This window comes from Nicotiana tabacum, chromosome 12 (genome assembly GCF_000715075.1).
Source record: "Nicotiana tabacum cultivar K326 chromosome 12, ASM71507v2, whole genome shotgun sequence".
Taxonomy (NCBI): Eukaryota; Viridiplantae; Streptophyta; class Magnoliopsida; order Solanales; family Solanaceae; genus Nicotiana; species Nicotiana tabacum.
The window spans coordinates 19,350,498-19,373,597 of record NC_134091.1 but is presented as its reverse complement, the minus strand read 5'-3'; the positions used below and the strand labels follow the sequence as shown (position 1 = coordinate 19,373,597).

The 23,100-nt window shown below is 35.0% G+C and overlaps 1 protein-coding gene across 1 annotated transcript; it reads left to right on the top strand.

Moving 5' to 3' along the window:
- Positions 1-4,757: 4,757 nt before the first annotated feature.
- On the top strand, positions 4,758-12,225 carry LOC107831216 (uncharacterized). The gene is made up of 5 exons (XM_016658959.2): positions 4,758-4,930; positions 5,040-5,534; positions 8,205-8,400; positions 10,201-10,332; positions 11,807-12,225. Exons 2-5 carry the CDS (start codon positions 5,209-5,211, stop codon positions 11,927-11,929), a joined length of 777 nt encoding a protein of 258 aa, XP_016514445.1. The 5' UTR covers positions 4,758-4,930; positions 5,040-5,208; the 3' UTR covers positions 11,930-12,225.
- The last annotated feature ends 10,875 nt before the right edge of the window (positions 12,226-23,100 follow it).

Sequence of the window (23,100 nt, the reverse complement as noted above, 5' to 3'; positions counted from 1 at the left end):
TCGAAAAAGAGGCCTTAGTGGCCCGACGTGCAAGCTTGATTAATCCCCCCGGTAGAGCCGGGGGCTATACAGGCGTATAATGTGGTCGATGGTGAAGGGACATCCCTCGACCTTGCTCACGAAGAAGCGAAAAAGAATTACTATCCTCCAGAACGAAGGATGAATCTGATTGAGGGTCACCTCGTACCTCTTATAGTAGGCGATGATGACTGGATCTAAAGGACCCAGCGTAAAAGGGTAAGTGTAAAAACTTAAAAAACCCTACACGTGGGTGATGATCTATTCCTCGGGGGTAGGGACCACTACAAGATTATCGTCCCAGTTGCAATCCTCCTTGACCTTCTCGAGGACACTGTCGGTGACCGAACATATGTACCTCGAGACCGACTCGTACCGACCCGGTACCGAGGAGGTTTTCTCAACCTTGAAATCGGCTCCGGTTGGACACCCTACAGGGACAAACATCTTTAGAGGGGGCTCTGGTGTTGGTTCTTCAGTGACAGTAGGCAAAACATTCTCAGACGGTCTCGAGGAAGAGGGGTTTTCTTTCTGAGGAACGGATTTTAAAGTCTTTGCCATTGCTTCTAAATAGCGGACAAAAGAAGGTACTGATAAGAGAGGAGGTGTAATTAGCAGATAACTTATGAAAGCTTTCAGAAAACCAGAAGGGAAGAAGTTTTAAACTTATGTTTTCAGAAAACCAGAAGATGAGAGTGATGAAGCTTTCTTAAAACACAAGAGCAAATGTTTGAATGTAAAAGTTCTAATGAATGGATGAAATGGGTATTTATAGTTTTCTCAAATGGCAGTTCGCATCTTGTAGCGGCCGAGCGTTAACTGACACACATTTAATGCCTTGAAAACTGGACCGATGGGACGTTTCAACTATTCTTATCACTTACGTCATGAATTCGTCGTCATGATTTATCGGAGTGAGAATCGGAAGCTCGTATCGTTTCTCATCATCTACTCCCCGAAAAACAAGGGGATTTGATACCATATTTTTGTCACTTGCGTCATGATATATCGAAATGAGAATCTGAGGCTCGTATCGTTTCTCGTCATCTACTCTTCAAAAAATAAGGGGACTATCTATATACAGGTAAAACCAAGCTCGATATTCGATCGAGCTTACGAACTCCCTGATTAGGCCAGGGTCAAAATATCTGTTATCGGGTGAAGTCGACCTCAAAGATCGATCTAACTCCCCACACGATCGGCCAAATATTGAAACATGGTACTTAAGATCGAACCCAAAGCATTGTCAAAGTTAGCCATCGAAACCATCACATTTGCCCTCGAATTTATCGAAGGCGTAACTAGTCATGTTTCCAACGGCCTCGAAGAAAGCTTTGCCAACTCATCCGACAGGAATTTGTAATTCTCGCCATTAACCAGTCATTACGGCAGAAATTACGGTACGACTCAAAAAGGGAACCAACGGTCAGCAAATCAAGGACTTTTGCCTTTTATAGAACAATAAAATAATATCTTAAAAGGTAGATCTTTCCTAATATATAAAGGGGACTTGACAATTCATTAGGGAGAGAGTAACATACACTGATAAGCAATACATTCTCTGAGTTCTTACTCTTTGGTATCTTTGTGTCAACAAAAGTGTATTCATTTCAAGGGTGGCTTGCTTACCTAAGCTGAAATCATTCAATTCATGTGGTTTACGGTTAATTTATCATTATTTATTTTAATTACAATCTAATTTATCGCTTTGTATCAAGTTAATCTGCATAATCTTTAACCCACTAACAAATTCAATTGTTATCTATTTTGAAAGTAAACATTATTGTACATCTATATTGTAACAAGATATTTAATATTGAGCTTGCAAACTAGAGAAGACACATGGTTTATACAATCAATCAATCAAATAACAAGATTTAAGTTCCAAATGATTTTTTTCATACTCACTTAAGGGAATAATATACTTAAAAATTAAGTTCAAATGGCTGGAGAAAAAATCCCCCCAAAAGTGATGAAGTCTTCTATTTAGTCATTAAGCTAGTCATGCATTATCCCAACAAATAGATGTTTCACTTCATATGTATATCCAAGAACAGAATGAAACCTGCAAATTTAGAAATATGAAAATACTTAGTACTTATTTGAATGAAAAGTTTCCACCAATTCCTTGCCATACTAAATAGAAAAAACAGAAAGAATTTTGCAAACCAAACTTAAAAACATGAAAAAGAAACTATTTTCTAATTTAGGAATTCTGAATTTGAAAATTGAAAAAGTAATTAACTTACTAATGAAGTTCTCCCTCATTTGTACTTGATATTTTTTTCCCACACAATCTACTATTATGCCCAATTTGATGACATATCTTGCAGGTGCAATGAACCGATCTCTTTTTTGCTGGTTGTTCGTCTAATTATCTTCTCCTTTTCTTTGATTTTCTACCTCTCTTATTCTCTTTTTCTACGGGAGGGTGCACAATAGGGTGATCTACAACTAGCCATTTGCTCTCATCTGGAGCTGGATTGATCTTTTTAGAATAAGTCTTCACATAAAAACCTGTAGTGAGTAAAGGATGAACAAATCTGGTAGGATCTAATATGAGTCATGATCTGAGTGAACTTTTGTATTCTCAACAATATTTTTCTCGCCGTCGTCATCAGTCCATAGAAAATTTTCACCCTCAACTTCATCAAGTTTTTCATCTATTATGTTTAAATTTACATTAACCTCTCTCATACCCAAATCCTTGTACATATTAAACAATATCGTTAAATCATTATCACCAATCACTTTTATTGTAACACCACTAATCGGATGAATAGCTTCTATGGAAGTAGGTTTCCCCAACCAAGTAGACGGAACTCCCGTTACACAGCATTGTGAGCGTCTTCTAATAAATCTAGTAATCCATAATGATTGTCATCTACATTAAAGACTTGATAGTAATTACCAAGACAATGTATTGTTAAGGTAAAAAACATCCCTGAAATAATAGCAATTGATTAACTGAGTTTGATCTTTTAAGAAAATTAAACAACGATGTCTAGTATAAAAAGGACAACTTAATTATACGTTACTGATACAATAATGTAACATAATAATCCAAAGCATCCACAAATATCGGACACTGTCACTACTTTAGGGTTCATTTACTTAATCCTATTTGAAAAATTTAAAGCTTTTCTTGATTTTTAAAACATAAGATCATGATAATTTGAGGAAACAAGGCAAATAAACACGGGGAACAATTAATGGTGAGTAAAAGAAGCAAAACACTTACCGTGCTTGAAAGCTCTATTGGTTCTTCAGGAAGCAATTAACAAGAGTTAAAAGAATACTAAAGATAACAAGGTATATAATTAATTAGGGCACCCGACTAAATAAAATGAAAAAATAAAATTACAATTTGCCCCTATAGTGACTGGTCAAATATTTTAAAGCTACCGGTTAATGGCCGGGTTTGATGTAAGGGGGGAAGATGCCTAATATTGAAAGTTAGGGGAGATTAATTTTTAAGACAAATTTCGAGAGGAAAAATGATTTCACCCAATTAATGGGCTAGGTATATGTTTGCTCTAGTTTTTATTAGTGTACAAATGCACAAAAAAAAGTTTTTTTTCCCTATAAACAAAGTGCATGTAATTGTTTTTGAGGAAATCCTACAAATCAAACAAAAAGAAAAGAGTTTCTTACACACTTGATCATTTTGTAACTATTATTTAAAAAAATAGCATCATTTATTGTTTATTCCATAAAGAGAACTTTTATTTTCTTCATTATTAGCATATTACAAAAATTAAGCCCAATATTCATCTTCTTCACTCCATTTTTTAAAATCTGATGCATATGTGAATGCCACCTAAATTCAAGATATATTGATTTATACGTCTTTTATACTTTGTATATCAAGTATCACTTTAATTCAAAATATATTTTTATGTATATAATTTTTGTATATTTAATTGTGAAGTGCCATCTTATTTTAAGATGTATTTTTAATGTATATTTCAAATATATTTTATATGTCAAGTGCCATTTTAATTCAGGATGTATTTTTATATATATTGTATATTTATATGACATCTTAATTAAATTTAAGATATATATTTTTTATGTATATTTCACATGTCTAAGTGTCATCTTAATTGAAGATATATTTTTTATGTATATTTTTTGTATATTTTATATGTGTTAATTCAATATATATAATTTTTATATACGTTTTGTATATATTAACGTATATTATTATCGAAGTAAGATCTTTATGTTAAGAAAAGAAGAAAGAAGGAAGAGAAAAACTTAAGAAAGATAATTAAAAAGAAAACGAATGGAACAAATTTAGAAAATATATTGGATTCGGCAGAAATTAAAATTAAGAAGATGAAGAAAAAGAAGGAAAACTAATAGATAAAGAGAAAAAAATGCATGATTTTTGTACAAAGAATTATTGACTTTCCATTCAAATTGCTTATGTTTAGAGATTAATAATTAATATTCCTATTTTAGTAGAACTGTGTGCTATAAATATAAATATTTTTCTGTCACAACTGTAATATTGAATTTTATGTTACGAATTTATTATATTTCTTTTAAATTATGACAGTTAGGTAAAATTACTGTTTTCTCGACGGCAACCCAAATTGACCAAGCTTTTGAACGGATATCCAAATTAACTTATTGACGAATAAGTGCCCTTTTTAATGGAAAAAAAAGAAGGAAAATTCAAAACTACGAAATCCAAAAATTCCCTAAAAGGAGGACACGAGTCCCAAAAAACTAGAGGCGAAAAATCACAGGTGGAGGGGAAGGCTTCCATCGCGTCACGAACAAGTATAAATAAATTAACTAAATACCTTCCCATTTCGTTTTCTGCCTGAAATCTGTATATTCACATTGAATCATTCCCCTTTCTTCGTTTCTCCTCCTAAATTTCTGAATTATCCGCAGTTTGGTACGTTCTTCTTCTGCTTCAATTAGGGTTCCGTCACCAATTCCACCTTCAAGTTTTTTTTTCCTTCTATTGTTTATTGCTCAGCTAAATTATATGTTAATTTTCACAGATTAGGTCAAGAATTCAATCATTCATCATCAGCAGCAATTCCAATATTGTTTCTCTATGAGGGCATCCGGTAGTGTCTGCCTTCGATTCTAATTCCATCAAAAGCACCAAAAAAAGAGGGGAAAAAGGATTTTTAAAATATTTTTGTAATTCTAATAATTGCTTCTTCAATGCGGTCGTTTGTTTCAACATCGAAGGCAATTAGGCGTTTAGTTACGCATCGCCACGTGTTCAAACAAAGAGCGGGGATTGATAATTGTGGTTGGGGATTAGGGAATAATGTTCAAGTTCGATGCTCGAGTGGCATTGCTGGTGTTCCTTCATTTGTTCCTGGTTGTTATGATGCTGGTAGCAAGCTCATTAAGCCTTCATCGTCGTCGTTGGGAGAAGTTTATAGGATTGGGCCTTTAATTCAAAGCAGAGGATTTTTAGGCTGCGGTGATGGGGAAGAGGGGAATATGTTATCCAAAGTACACGAGGAGAGGCGTGTCTTGGGGTAAGTCCTTAATTACAATTTGCAGCTTTTATGATTATCTGTACATTCCATTATGGCACGCGAGACCATGATTTATTTTAGTATTTGTAGAATGGAATGATAAATTTGAGTTCTTAATTCATTCGTTGTGTTTAGATATGCTATGTTAATACGATGATTTTTATTGTGACGAACGAACATACATCCAATGCTAAGTGAAATGTTTTTTAGAAGATGTAAAGTTTGTACTATTTTTATTATTATTGATGTAAAGTTTGTGTTTTGTGACTTATTTTTTTAATTTCCTCCTTTTTTAATCTTCTCTCCCATTTTTGAGAAAAATATGATGGTGAGCAAATAAATAATATGTGTAAGATACATATAGATATAAATCGATATACATGTGCAAAACCTAAGGGATTGTATGTTCAGTCTGGACTACTACAAAGGGAAAACTGTAGTTACAATTATCTAATTTCATCTGCTAATTGGTTAGATCAATGCATGGAAAGAAAAGTGGGATGAAGGAAGAAGTGAAGGTGCGACCTTTAAGTTTTTGTACCAATTGAGGTTAAGGGAAAAAAAAGAAGAAAAGTAAAGATACAACTTTCTAAACTTTAAGTACCAATTAGGTGAGGTGAGGTGAATGAAAAAAATACGGAGAGTGAAGAAGAATAGTAAGTGAACAATCCCCTAAGCTTTAAGTACCAACTTTCATGAAAGATGAATGGAAAGTAAAGAAGGAAAGGGAAGAATAAATGTAAAAGGTACAGTTCTCAAGGGATTAAGTGCCAATTATGTAAGATGAATTGAAAGAAAAGAAGAATAAAAAGGTAAATATACAACTCTTAGAATTTTTGAGTACTAATTGGGTAAAGGGAAAGAAAACGGAAGAAAAGAGTGAAGTATTACTTTGTGATAAACTTTTTCTTATTACATTGTTGAGCATGGTTAGTGAGGATTCATGTAGCCGATCCCAACTTGCTTGGGATTGAGGCATAGTTGTTGTTGTTGTTGTCTCACCCTTCTCCAAAGAAAGTATTCCCTTCAAAACATAACTTAGTTTATCCCACCATTTTCTCAAAATTTTTTTACATCGTATTTTCTTCGGCTTCCAAGCGAGAGAAAAACAATTCCATGTATTTTTGTTCTTGTCATTAGCAAGTCCAGGTTCCAAGCATGATCTTTACATTGTAACTGAACATCGAAAAGGACAATTTTAATTAGTGTCGACACCAAATCAAGAAGTTATTTTGGGGTGTTTGAGCTTTATTAGCACTATAGATATGTCTAGTAACATGTGTATAGTAATGTCGTATAGCTCCTTATAAAAAAAGGTAAGTCATGTCGTATAGCTCTAGTATGATCCTTGTGATGCATTTAGATGATTATGTATATCATTGAAATTGTTGGGGGACTGCCCATGTTGGTATGTTGTATGCTCTGCTTTTCCGTCAAACTGTCTAGACAACTATATTTAGGGCTACAAACACTCTTTCAAGCTTTGACACAGTTTGTTCAACCACTATCATAATTCTTATATCCAACATAAATTTATGGTTTATTGGTACAATCACTAATGTTCTCATTTGGTGATCCACAATTCTGTGCCGTCTGACTTCTCAAGAATAAAGAAAGATCTCAGGAGACTACATTTTTATAAGTTGTAGCTACAATTGTCTAGAAAACATGCCTTGTCAACATAGGCCAAAGGTTTTCTTGCTCCTTTGTTTTCTGTTTTTATCAAGGGCAGAACCAAGTTTTTTGCCGTCTTAAATCAGCCCAGCACGTACCAATAGCAACTCAGACCACCTCCAAGCCTTGCCACTCCTAACCTAATTTTGTACGAGCAATCATCTTAGAGGAGGCTATTTAAAAGAGATCCATGTGATTAATTGTTTCCTGAATAGACAAGAAAGTACAATTGTTAGTCGGTTACCCTTTGGTAAAAAGAGTCTGTTAGCCTCAATTGCAGTAATGGAGCATAAAAATTTGATATTCACACAATGTCACAAGAAATGAAAGTAAACGGCGGTATTTACAGGGAAAAGGGAAAATAACATATGACATGTAACAGATGTGGCAATGAAAGGCCCCATCTTCTGTAATTTACATGAAGGATAAGTAGTGAAAGGAAACATAATAAAATAACATACTTACGTCTTTAGTTAGAGAATAATGAAGAGCAAATTAAAAATATTAATTCCAATTCCTTGAAGTCAGCAATTTACTCCTCCAGCTTAAGAATTAATGAGGATGCACTTTATGGGTGTAGAACTTGATCTCAACATGTTTTTACTCTTCAAACTTTTTAATGGTTAAAAAAGTATAGCTGTTGAAGAGTCACTCGTTGCTGTCAAATTTTTTCTTGAGCTACAAGAGGAAAAGATACCTACCACACTTCCACTGCTACTTACTATATGAAACACAAGAAAACCTTGGCATTTCAGCAACTAAAATTTTCAGCAGAGTTGATGATTGGCTCTGCATGCTCAGTATTTTTTGTTCTTCTTTTGTGAAATTTGGAAGCGAACTCAGTTTGACTTTCATTTACTTGAGATCCATGCTGATTACTCCTTCTAGATAACAATCGTCATTTCAACTCCTGAAATGCAAAAACTGCCTTTCAATCCCCTACTGCTATCAGAGAAGTCGCTGGACTTGAATGCTAACTTATTTCACTATTATTAGATACTCTCCAGAGCAGTTATATGCTGTAGTTGCTGCTGTTGACTTGTACGAGGATTTCCTCCCCTGGTGCCAAAGGTCGGAGATTTTAAGACGCCATCCAGATGGATCTTTTGATGCTGAGCTAGAAATTGGCTTCAAATTTCTCGTCGAGAGTTATGTGTCTCATGTGGAACTAAACAAACCAAAATATATCAAGGTAACATTGACCCATATATTTTTTTTTGTTATTAGTTTTTAAATTTCTTTTGGTTAAGCTTATCTAGCATTTCTTTCAATCTAGTTCGATATTCCTTCTTTTAAAATGTTTCAGTTACTGTTTTTCTTACAATAGTTATTCTATGTATCTTCATGAATTGATATCACCCGGATCTTAGTAAGATCAGTGGCATCTCCATTCTTGAAATCATGCTAATACTTGAGTGGAGGATATCAATTAAGAGTTGGTTCATTTGTCGCTATGACTTCTAATTGAAGCTACGAGTGTCAATGGAAGGAGACAAGCATAACTAAAAAACTGGCATTGAATTTATTCTTGAGAAGTTGGACTTTGATGGGGGGAGTGTAAACGCTAGTAAATCTACAACTTCAGAATTGCACATCTTTTCGTGGGACAAGTACTATTTAAAAAAGCATTATTTCCATAAAGAACATTATTTTTTCAATCCATGCTTTTAGATGAGATAGGGAAGTTTTGTAAAACGACTTGCAATCTTTTGGAAACCATTCAGATCTAGGAAATTATCCATATAGGCGATTCTAACTAGTGCGATTTCAAGCAACTGGATCAAGGTTTAGTCGTTGTTTGTAAACTTAGATTAGGCCCGGTATTTGACAGGAGCTTTTATTTTGGTTAGAGATTGTAGATCAGTGTAGGGAGACCTAGTGCATGTATACCTGTGGATTTAGAGAACCCTAATTTGCCTTGAAAGACTAAGATTGGGTGCCGAATAGAACAAAAGAAAAACACAAATGAAGCTGATGATTCATATGAGCGACTCTGCTAGTTTTGAATTAAGGTGTAGTTATTGTTGTTGTCGATGAACTGTTTAGAAAATATGAGGTATGGCGATAGAATCCCAATTTGTATTGCTAATGTGAAGGAGAGCGTATGCTAACAAAATGAGACATCAATGGATTTTGTTAGCTCCCTAGTTCTAGAGTGACAATGTAAAGCCAGCTGCAATGCTACTTTTGTCCTTTTGTAACTTTGCATCTTCTTGATGCTTTTTGAATGAAACATCTTCATTTAAAAAATAATGAGACATCAAAACTGAAAGAATCAGACAAAACAGAAAGTTAGAAGTGTAGAAGAACATGCTAGAAGCACACATAGAACTGATAAGAGCAGAAAGATTGAGTAGGTTAGAGGCAGTATGGCTTCTCTTCCTTTCCGTCCGTCATTTCCGTTTCTCTGCATGTTGTTTCCTTGGCATTTGAGGCCTTGGTTTTTTCGGGCTTCCGTATTACTATGAAGTTTGACTTGATATTACATATAATTGATTTTAACATCTGAACAAGATTTCAAGAAAAAAGAACAAAAAATGGGAATATTTCCTATCTGTGTCTTGGCGTCATACGCTTTCACCGAGTGGCAGAGCATCTATCGGGGGAAAGTACCAAAAGAAGAGAACACACCAGGTCATGCATCCACCAAAAACTCATGGGTCATGCTTCTTATGCCATTAACAGGTGTCTTGTAAGTAGCATGTTGAGGATAGGGATTTAAATTAAGGCGGTGGGAGGGTCACAATGCTTTTTTACTTGGTCCATTTTTGGGGTTCTTGGATGATAGGTTACTATCCTTTATTATATATTTTAAAGAAGAATTTAAATGTGTTTGATGTGTCAATTAGATTCTAAAGCTTTAGGATATAGGTATTATCAACGAGTATCTGTTCTTTAGATCAAGTAATCCGGATGGTTTTACCTCTAATGACCATTCTGGATTATCTAATTCGCCTTTCTTTCATACATATACTTTTTTTTATTGTTGCAGACAACTGCTACCGATACTGGCCTTTTTGATCATTTGATTAACATCTGGGAGTTCAACCCTGGACCAATTCCAGGATCTTGTAACCTTCACTTTTTGGTGGATTTTAAGTTTCAATCTCCGTTGTATCGACAGGTAAAGATTCCATTTCGACATAGTACAATATTTGACGTCTTCGCCATTTTACTATGTCAGTAACAATATTCAGAAGATACTAATTACATTGCTGCATGGTGGAAAACTTTTGGGGTTTGCTTGACTGAGGTACACTAGGTGATTAGCTTATTGTATTGAGATAGACCTGCCTTGTCCCTGTATTCCAAATTTATTCTTCATCTGATTGATGCATTAAAGAATCAAACTACATGAGTTCGGGGGTTGAAAATATCATTTCCTTCTACTACATGGAATGCATTTTGAATACCATCAAGTAAATCACTTTTCATACTCCTGTCTCTGCGCGAAAATAATCCACTAAAGCTTCAATCTTTTGACCTCCTAAATTATATTTCATGGCTTGTGACTCATCTATTACCACTACAGTAGCAGAAGCATGTTGCTCAATATTTACTACCTACCTTCTATGTATGTAAATCCACATTGTTTGGTTATTTTTGGCATGATATAAGCTGATACATCAAATTGTAGGACAAAAGGGAAGTATATGGGGAAGGATGCAATTTTTGTGGCTGTACTCTAATAAGTTGCATTCAGTTTTTCTATTGGGGCACTGGGGATAAGCGGCTGAAAATGGCCTTAAATTGTGAGCGTCAGTGTCCATAAATTAATGTTGGGCATATGGGATTAATTTCCTTCTATGTTGATTATGTTATCTTAACTAAGAAAAGCATTAGTGATGGTTCATTTGTTTGTTACTATCTTGGTGCTTGATATCATTCTTGCACCACAGTTAGACCATTATTTCAGTTTGTAGTGCAAAGCTTCTTAATTTCATATTTTATCTAGGAAGTATGTGTTTCATTTTCCTCTGTTGATGGTTACGTCTAATAAAAGCCACTAGAAATAATCCATCTTCTTGGTACTATTTTGGTGCTCGGTACCATTTTCATCCTTTTGAGGCGCTAAGCCATTTCAGTTGTTGTCTTGATGGTATGAAGCAGATGGATCCCACCTTCAGCTCCAGCATTCTTCCCATTCTTTTCTTCTGGGAGTGAATTTATAAGAGGATTTGACACTTGTTTGCAGTAATCTGGATGATGTTCCACCTATTTATCAGAGTTTGTTTGTTTGGTTTGATAAATCAGGATATAAGCCAATTCTCTCTTCCAAGTTGGTAACATCAGCTACCTAAATAGTTACGTATTTTATTAAGTACTGTACCTGTGAATTTTTATTTGAGTGACTGAAAGTTGAACTGTTTAGGCTGGGTTTGGTATTTGGTTTACTAGAGGCACCTCAACAATGAAAAATCTGAGTGTTGATTTTACTTATAGAAGTTGATTTTGCTTTTGCTGTAATTTGTACTAAAGTTTGTCTCGGAGTTTCAGAAACCTTGTTTTATCTTTTCCTTTTCTTTTTCAGTTGATTAGTTAAGGTGTGTTATCTTAACTTACTAACTAAAAGCCATGGGTGCATTGTTCTTTCACAGGTAGCAAACATGTTCTTTAAGGAGGTAGTCTCTAGACTAGTTGGTTCATTCCATGATCGTTGCCGTGTAATATATGGACCAGGGGTTCCGGTTCATAAAAATACATATCAACAGAGGGCATGAAGAGCGATGTTTGGTTTGTTGATGAAATGAAAACATGAGGGACCAGTTCAATTTTCCAAGGACCAGTTGGTCCTATTGCATTCTAATTCTTGAGTTAATTCAAAACTTGAGAAAGTGCTGATTCAGCCTCCCTGGTATTCCCAGTTTTCTCAATATTACTAAATTTACTTCTTTTGGTTTCTTCTGACGGGAATACGTTGGGGCCGGAAATGTAACTGTTCTGATTATGCCATTTCTTTGTACCATATTACCTCAACCATTACATCAGTTCATAAGGTATTCTGCTAATGTTTTTAGAAGCTTCTGTGGAAGGATAAATGTTCCTTTAATTTATGTTAAAGGTATAGGGATGCTATTAGTCTATGTAACATACACTTTACTTCTATTATGAAATTTAATAATTGGGCCTAGCTAGTCTTGATAAAAAAAGAATAAGAATCACTAGGCCTAGCTCAACAGTTATTGTAAAAATTGCACGGGGCGCCCTATTTGATCGCCCCCATTTAATCTATACTCATATTTTTAAAATTCTTTAACCTATACCCTAATTTTGACAACTTCAGGCGCCTCCTCTTCTTCCTCCTGACCTATGCGCTCCTTTCTTCCTCCTCTTCTTTTCCTCTTCTTTTTTTCTCTCTCAAACACATGAGACTTTGTATAAGTATTATTGATTGGATCTGTAAAGTTTTTATTAAATCTTATCAACTACCATATTCTATGTTGAAGGACGAGTAAATAAAACTCCACAAGCTGGTTAAAGTAGGTGTGATTTGTGTCTTTTCTTGATCCATCCTTCTTAAACATACAACAACAACTGACTACGACATGTCCTCTCTTCCAAGTTACCTGCCACAAGAATGGCACATGCATGTGAATCATCTGTAGGAAAAAAGGGCTGCAGAACTGAAAAATAAAAGATAAGAAAAATAACTTCAGAACATTATCAAAAAAATCAGTTAAAACTTCAGTATAATTTAACTTAAGTTACATTTTAAAGCCATCTAACTTCAAAGAAAGATAAAACACAACTTCAGATCTAAGACTGCTGAAGTTTAGCAAATATAAAACAAAAATTTCATCTCCTAGAATGCTGAAGTTCAGCAAATACAAAATAAAACTTCAGCTCCTAGAATGCTTCAGCAATTACAAAACAAAAACTTCAGCCAAAACATGATTTAGTTTTATTGAACTGAAGTTTGTCATTGCACTATGAACTGAAGTTTGCGTGATTACCTTTGCAAGTCAGGCCAAATTTCAGGTAAAAATATCTGAAGTTTTGCTTTGATAAGGCTACACTTCAGGTAAAACATTCTGAAGTTCAAACTTCAGACATAAATTTTTGCTACTTCAGGCCCGTATGTCTGAAGTTACCCGAAAAATGACTACGCTTGCAATTTCTTTTGCAAAGCGGGTATAAGTTAAAATGTGACCCAAAAACTGGGTATAGATGCAAATCCCCCACAGTTGTCGTTCTTTTCCAGTTGAGTGAGCTCTCTTCTATTTGCCCCCTGTTGGGATGTATGTGTTTCTAGAGAATAGGGTTTTGTGGTTAAAGGAAGTTAGATACTTTTTGACTTAGGAAGCCATGAAAAATGCTGTTTGTCCATCTAATAAATGTGAAATGAGAACTTGATTTAGTTTTAGGATTTTAGATCGTATATCTCAACCCAAGGTTGTCACAAACTTATGGTTTCAAATATTTCATGTTAATTTTACATAGTATTTCTCGGTCACTAAGTTGCTGTTTCTAATAAGTGTGAATTGGAGTTAGTTTGTGGAGTTGGGAGCATATTCGAACTCAATGTTACAGCAATTTGACAGTTTCATGAAAATTTTCAAGATATGAGTTTCACACTTTTAGTTTCCTGAGGGATGGATGCCCCTTTATATTTATTTAGTATATATGAGAAATCAGTGGATGATGTTATACAACATCTCTAGTGTTGAGAGGCTCTAGTTAGTAGTTATAATCTCTTGAAAACTTAGTGTAAGGTGCATTAACTTGGAAATAAGAATGGTTAGCCTATGTTCATTGCATGCATTAAAGTGGGATTAGATAACTCCTGGTCCTTAAAATCTTGTTGATAGTGAGTTTTAATCTTTGCAGTTGATTCATCCAATAATGAATGTTGAGAACATGAAATTCTGAGTGGAGTTAGTTATTACACTTGTTCCTTCTAGATCCTGGATTTTGATGCACAAGTAAGAATTGAATATGACAAAAAGGTAAAGGGGGGTTTGAAGAGGAAATGTGATGTATTGAAATATCTTGGCAATGAGTCTCAGAATCTGTTCTCACTTCCATTTTCCAACAATTATGCAGAATAAGGGTCCATATAATCCACAAAGTTCACAAAGTAATAAGTGAAAACAAAGACACAAGCCAATTCAAGATCACTCAAAGTTTCATTCACATATGTGAGCTCAGTGGGAATGAAGGAGCTGTCAAAGTCTAAAATAACTTTGGGAGCCTAAATTATTATGATTGATTTGCTTACAAACTAGAAAAAAAGAATTCCAAAATTAAAATATTGATTCCCATAATAATCCATTTTACCAAGAACACTATCCATTCCAATAATTCATTCACTTTCGGAGATCCCTCCAGCTGGAAATTGATTGCAAAACTAAAGTATGTGGTGTGGCCCTTAATTTTGTAATCTCATTGGTCAAAGTGGACTTCATGGGATCCTCATATCAATTTAGATTTTCACTTTCAACCACAAAATACTCCCCATTTTTTTTATATTGTACTCTTATGATAACATCATTTTATTATCCTTTTCTTTTTTCTTTTTTTTCACTTCAACTTTTTATTCGATCAATCAAAATCATAATCAATATATCCAATATTTTCTACCATACAATAAGCACATTAAAGCATTCAATGAGTGCACATTATTTCCATCTTTTACCTTTTATATGTTCTTTGGTAGTCCCCCTTTGTCTTTATCTGGCTGCGGCATGCATATGAGCCTGGAAAATTTAGGCAAAAGAAAAAAAATACCAAAGTCATACTTTATCTTTATCTTTGGAATATGACGAGGTGATAGTATATAAAATGACGTTTTCTCCATATCATTTTTCTTTTATAGCAATTTCAAGGGGAGAAAATGGCTGATAAAAGTTTGCAGCTTGATTGAGATTGCATATCACACATCATTTTTGTCTCGACATTGGTGATCTATAAATTCATTTTGTTCGAAATTATATTCTTGGTCAACGAAAATGACGCAGATTTTGAATTCTCGATATCATATTATTTAACTATTTTGGTTAAAAAATTAAAAGATCTTATTCATGCAGCCCCAGGCAATATTACATGTATTTCTTTTTTCTCATCTACCTTTTGGTGCACAGTGAACTGCCCTTAACAAATTGAAAGACGCTTTCTTTTTTCTTTCTTTTTTCAAAAAGTTTCACTTGTTTAATATCGAAAGAGATATTAAAACTCAGTTTCAATAGGAAGTGGAATCCCAAATTAGCCAAATTGGGAAGCTTTTAAAATTCTTGTGCTGAATGTCTGTGTAGTAACAATGAATTGATTTTTGCCCCCTAAATTTTTCATTCTTGAATGGAAAAAGCTCATGAAACTTAAAAATTACTATGATAGACCAACCAGTCTATGGTTTCCTATTGAATATTGAATCTCATTGTCTCTTTGGTGGAAACAAAAGCAGATAAAATGAATCATGATTATGTACCTATAAACGACAACATATATAGAGCTTCTAGTATATATATTTAGCATCATAAACGGATCCGACTAATATCTTCAAGATTTTAATGATACATGTGAAGAAGAAAACTACGAATTGCTGAAGCAGATATATGGAAATGATCTCTTAATTAATCTTGGAACGTGTTTGTTCTTGCAAGAATATGATTCACCTTATTTAGAGGCGAGAATTTTAAGAGCATGATTGCCGCTATCTTTAGATAAATACATATGATCTCACAACATAATGTTTTTTTTACGACGATCCAAGTTGGCGAGCAAACTCTAATTAATATTATTAGCATTATTTATGGCCTCAACGAGTTTTTATACTTTGAAAAATATCAATAATAGCATCATTAGTTGCAATTTTTAAATATCTTATGTTATATATAGCAAGCTAAAACTCATTAAAATCTTCATCCATCATATTACGTAGATCTTTTTATGTACTATTTTTTTGTGGATATGTGATTTGCATTATTAGTTTTTGAATGTAGCGGAATTTTAAGATTAATTTTACTATCTTTTTTCTGGTACTTCATTTGTTGACAAAATGTAAACTTTTTTGAGAGATTAACCTTTCAATTTTGAAGTTCTCTTTTTTAACGAACACTTACAATCTTGATAATCTTTAAGAGAAAAAGATGGGTGATGTCGTGTTATAATTCCATATATTTTGACGTTATTTACCCTAATTTCTTATTGTTTGGATGCTAATTTGTGCGACAATTGAGCTTAATAGAATTTATTTTACGTGTAGGAATGCTTGGACATGAAGTGGAGAAAAGTTGCACGAAATGGTACCTCAAAGCTACAAAATGAAGCAATAAAAGAAGACGTGCAAGGCAATGAAAAGTCACGGCCATAGACAGTGCAAGGCATTGTCCATGGCACTGTCATTGGTGCCCTAGACAGTGCCTGACGCAGAAACATTGGCGCCCCTGACAGTGCTTCGCGCAGGAAATATTGGTGGCTCTAATAGTGCCTTGCGCCGACGATGCTATCCGAGCCACTTTTATTTTCTCACAATTTTTGAATGTGTAGACCTCAACCGTACCTTATAAATACCTCATAAACTTAGTTTTTAGGGGGAGAGGACATTATTGGAGAGGCAAAAGACTACGGAATACTCTGAAGCACGAACCACAAGAGTTTTTCTCTCCGTTCTTCTTTAATATGTAGTTTAATGCTTTTGAATATTACTATGATTGTTTATACAATTATGAGTAGCTAAACTCTCTAATCTAGGGTTTGATAGAACCTTTTGGAGGATGAATTCTTGTTACGTTTTAATATAATTTTGTCTTTGAATATCCCTACCTGTTCAACTACGTGTTTATTGTTGTTGATTGAATGGCCATTGACGTGTTTATTCCAGCTTGTCTTCTTAGTGATATTAAACAGTTGTAGCTAAACCTTAGTTCCTTGTGGGATTCGACTCTGGACTTTTATACCAGATTATATTTGCAGCGACCGCTTATCCTTTTTAGGACTGGAGTTGGGCGTGATCAATGGGATTACAATATTACATTTCATGAAATTTGTAGTGAAAACTTTCTTTTTAAAGAATAACTTAAGGACGAATAACCAAGAAAGAAAAGGAAACAATAAAGAAACAAAAATAATTTTTATTAAAAAGACTAATGGAGCAAGCATGGATCAAACCCCTGAACTTTAGGGCGAAGGTGCACTCATTGACAATTGAGCCAAAGTGCTTACTTGGGCATCGGTTCACACGTACTTATTTAAGAACAATAACATAAAAGATACAAGTGTTATATATAATTTAGGAAGGATATCATGGATTCACGTGAACTCACCATTCCATAATAGATCCGCCCTGACCTTATTTGTTTTTTTCCGCAATCAATAAGCTATTTTTCAACCTCAACCTAGTCTATTACTTGTTGTAAGTTCGTATCTAGTCATACTATGTAAAACTCACACAAACGGAATCTTTATATCCAGTGTATCTAATGAATAAAATCAAGTAAGAATATGGATATCGTCTTGAATGTTAGTGAAGGTGAGAATCTTGGTGTGATATGGTAGAATCTGGATTCGTGTAGCTTCCCTGCTCTATTTCTTAGAGTTAGCAAATATATATATATATATATATATATATATATATATATATATATATATATGCATGAATTTGGAACAGTGACATGCACTCTGATGTGTACAATCTCCATACCTACTCTCATTTGTCGTCGTGCTCAAGCTATATCGACACTCATTTTTTGCCATATACCTTTGGTTGCATTATTGCTTCGCTCCATTTTACATGACGTATTTTGATTAGGCACGTTAAAAAAAACTTGTAATGGTTTATAAATATTTGTGATTATAAATTTTTTGATATGGTAGAGCCGTAAAGCTAAAGTATCGACTACGAGTTCAGTCAAATTCAATAGTTTTGATTCAATTTGACACAACAAACTCATATCGATGCACAGTATCCCTGTAACTGCTTTTCCCCCATTTCTTGTAATCACAATTGACGTATATAAGTCAGCCAATAAATTGATTACACATCAATGAAATAGAGCTATCAGCTATGGCTTGTCTGTATATGTACCCTCATGGCCTAGCCATGAAAATACAGTTATCATAAGATCAAAATCATGTCTTTGTAACTAATGCGATTATAGAAAACTTTAAAAAAGAATTTCTCCTTAAACCTCAATATTCATCTTTCCCTTTTTGCTACCAAAATAGGTACTCATTTCTGTAAAGAAAGAAAATTAAACTTTCCAAAAACCATATCATTCGTATTTTGAAAGTTCAAAAAGTAACACCATTCCAAGAGTTCGAAACTAAAATGTGGTTCTCTTTGACTCAAAGAACTTAAACATGTGTAAAAACAAATTGGTGACCATAATACATGTAACACCCTTTTATAAGGCACTATACTTTAACGGCCGTTTGCCCAGTTAAGTATAGCGCCCTTATTTAAGGCGTTATATTTGAACGCAAGCGGGCGGGAATGTATAGCGTGCTAACTTAAGGCGCTATAGTATAATGCCCTTACCTAAAGCGCTATACTTACATAAATAATCGTCCCTTCCCCTTCCCCAGCAAAACAGAACTGCCCCCCCCCCCCCCATTGTTAACCAAAAAAGCTAGAGTGGAGCCCACCAGTCCCACAAAATGTGTAGATTCTCGGTCCCACATCGTATTTAAGGCGTTTTCTCGTAGTGAGTTGCTTGTTTCGGCTTCAAATCACTAAATCTTCAACTTTCTAAAAATTTTAAATCGAGGTATTCCGGCGTATTTTATGTTAAAACTCATGTATAAAAAATGCCTATTAGTTGTTTTTACTGTTTTCTATGTTATTTCGTGATTGTTTTGCGATATAATTAATTTGTTATTTTTTATCCGAATTATATTATTAGTGTGTTAAAAAAATTAGTAAAATAGAGAAATTGTTATTATTTGTTAAAAAAATATTAATTAGTTACTTTTTACTGCAGTATATATTTTTTCATGAGGACAAGAGTGGATTGCTCTAGTGGTGAGCACCCTCCACTTCCAACCAAGAGGTTGTGAGTTTGAGTTACCCCAATAGCAAGGTGGAGAGTTCTTGGAGGGAGGGTGCCGAGGGTCTATTAGAAACAGCCTCTCTACCCCAGGGTAGGGGTAAGGTCTGCGTACACACAACCCTCCCCAGACCCCACTAGTGGGATTATACTGGGTTGTTGTTGTTGTTGTTGTTATATATTTTTTCGTGATTGTTTTGTGATTAAATTAATTTATTATTTTTATCCGATTTAGATTATTTATTTGCTAAAAGACTAATAAAATAGATAAATTATTATTTTAGAAATAATTAATCTTATTTAGATGTTATTGTTGTACATATATGAATATGTGACTTTAGTTCCCCGTAGTGGTATCTTGTTCCCTAATGTAGTGCTCGTATTTGTAATGTAGTGCCCTTTTAGCGTAGTAAAATGTAGTGCCATTTAGCGTAGTATCTTTGTAGTTATTGAAATTAATCATTTAAGTACCTGTTAAACCCAAAAATATCTCAAAAAAGCTGATAGTTCAAACACAATCTCTCTCCAAACATATAAAATAATATATAAAATATAAAATTATAATATAGAAAATGTATCAACCTAATTAACAATATAGTAAAAATATCGAATAAATTTTAATATTAAAGATATTACAATATATTTAAAGATGTTAAGCAATAGAAATAAAAAATACTTTAATTAATATTGTTCAATTTACAGTAGTCGTCATGGAGGTTCCGCCTGTGCATCCCGGACCTGCCTCGCTAGAACTACAGTTGTTACAGGCTGAGCATAGGTCTTCGTACATATGGGAGGGGCAGTTATTGGCACAGACGTTCCGTGCTTGAAGAGTAGACGATATGTGAGACTTTCTTAGGGCCCACCATCTCCATCCCCGTATAGTCAGACGCCTTCAGGATACAGATTTCTATAGGATTATTGAGATCGGTCGACTGCAACTGGATTGGTCATTGATCACGGCTTTGATAGAGCGGTGGCGACTGGAGACGCACACATTTCATTTACCCATTGGCGAGGCTACTATCACGCTTCAGGACGTGGAGGTTCTGTATGGGCTGCCGATTGATGGACATCTTGTAGCTTTACCGCATGCTATGAGAGATTATACGGGATTGCAGTACCTGGAGATGTTGCAGTGGCTCACCGGTTTCCAGCTAGCAGATGAGGCTGCATTGGTTAGGGCTAGTCATCTGCAGTTGACGCACGTCCGACTGCATCTGGAGGCGATGCATGCGGACATTATGCGTTTATGATCGTTCCAGGGTTGGCCAGACATATGTGGCATGGCTAGAGGCGCAAATCGATATTTGGGACTAGGCGACTAGCGACATGGCCTAATTCCGCCACCCCTTCTACCTGACCGTACAAATGGTGAGCATGAGTATATGGGCTGGTACCGCAGCATTACCCGACTTTTCGTCGGAAATCCTGTTCATCGTGCTGGCGGTCGATACGTTCCATATGCCGGGAGGCACGAGGCACTAGTATGTTATTTGGTATACTTACTTATAAAGTTAACCTAACGTTCCATAATTAATATTTTACATGTTGTGCAAGCTATTAGCCTACATCTGTTCTACCAGTTGGGACTGCAGATGCAGTAGCATACCGCTGAGGGAGCGGCCGCTTTATACGAGTATGGCCGGTAGGTTACAGATTTGGCTTCCCGGACATTGAGGCGCCCAAGATGATGAGCGCTTAGGATACAAGGCCGAGTATGTGCCACCAGAGAAGTACCATCATGGGCCACCAGTGGAGCCTGAACGTGGTCGACATGCCCAGATAGGTAGGGGTGTCCCACAAGGTCGTGGGGGTCGTCGAGGACGTGGTCCCCAGCAAGGGGGCGTTGAGGCACCTGTTGAGGATGTTGGAGTTGATCAGCCGGGTGACCACCATGAGCCAGACCATGCTCCTAGAGATATGCCGTCATTCAGCCTTCAACTTACTCCCGGGATTTCGTAGGAGACCCCGTCAGCTCCATTGTTGAACGCGGGCACGGCCATTACGCGACAAGAGTGGAATCAGTATTTTTCTGGCCCTCCAGAGCCATCGACGGTTGCTGATGATCGTCCGACACGAGATGTGGATAGTGGGCGCCGACTGAGTTATGGCTCATTATCGAGGGATGTTTCACATGATTTGGTTAGTTTGTATTACTATTATTTATATTTGTTTTTATCTCATTGATGAGTCATAAATATCTAAAGCATTTTATTTTTTGAAGACATCATCCTCGCCCGTCACAGAGGCCACTTTGTGGGATACTGACATGCTTGAGACGAATGATTATATTCAGGAGCCCGCCGAGACCATGGTAAGACATTTTTTTTAGCTAACACGTACATTACTAATATATATTTCATATACTAAAATATCTTAATATTCTATAGGTTACTGCTGGACTGACGACCCCTTCTACTGAGCCTGCCAGCCTTACTAACGATCATGCTGCAACTCATCCTCCAATAAAGAGGCGACGTGATGAGGATGATCCTGATAGTGTAGTTGGGCGGGATGGGATGCGCCTCAGGCCAGCGGTTGCTTTAAAGCATACAGGTTGTGGGACACATTGACTTTTTTTGATTTTATGTACATATGACATTCATTAAATAATAGCAACATTATTTATGGTTTACATTATATGCGCATTATGTTTTTATTTCTCGGGTTCTTTATTATTTTAATACTACAACACAAAAACAAACATAGAAATTTAACATAATTTAAATTCGGTACAACTAATGAAAATACATGACACGAAAAGCATAAAGATAAAATACTACACTCAAAGAACCAAAATGTGATTTCTCCTGCACTGTCGCAAGTTGTCGTTGTAGTTTATGAATGGATTTTTATAAAATCCTTAACCTCTTTAAATAAGGCAAAAACCAGTCCGAGGTTACAATTATTTGAGGTATAGCGCCTTAAATATGAGAGCTATACCCAGTTGAATTATTGTTATGTCAGTTAAGCCCAGAAGAATCATTAGTAAGCCACATAATATATATAGCGCGGTAAGTTAGGGCGTTATATATATAACGCCTTAAATAAGGGCGCTATACTTAATTGGGCAAACAGCCGTTAAGGTATAGCGCCTTAAAAAAGAAGGTTATATATATTATGGTCACCAGTTTTTTTCCCCACATATTTTAGTTCTTTGAGTCCAAAAGAACCACATTTTGGTTCTGGATATATAGTATCCTACAGAAGATACAACGAATACTAGAACTACTAGCCTTTCCAATTTTCTACATGACTCAACTTCCTGATTGAGCATGCATATCTACAGAAGATACACATGGAGTGAAAGATCTATAATAGCCTTTCAATTGTCAACTTAGGATTCTGCAAGGTATGAATAAGGATCCCTCCCCTCCCCTCCCCCAAACCCTTTTTCTTTTTGGTTTTTGGTAGGTATGGTATTTTTTTTTAAATAATACATGGAGAAATTAAATCAGTAATGTCATTAAATTAAAGGGTGTACGCAAAAATAATTTCACAGATATATTATAGCCCTTTTAATACTCAAAATTGTCACTAAAACATAAAATTTATGCCCCATTTCCTACTGTCACTACTTAAAATTACTTATATACTGTATGTACCAATCAAATAGTATATAGTATTGAAAGCAATTTAAAAGTAGTTAACAACCAGAATTACTCCATGCGTGCGCTTCAATTTAGATGAGTTAGTTTGACCCGACATAAATTTTAAGTAAAGAAAAAAAGAATTTTGAAACTTGTGATGTTAAAAACTTAAGGAGTAAAAACTTTAATTTGTGGGGCCATGACATTTATGTGGTTATAAAAGCTTCTCATTAAGGGTAAAATAAAGAATTTAAAATTTAATTATTTCCAATTGTAGAAATACGTTATTCTTTTTAGAACAGATTAATAAGAAAA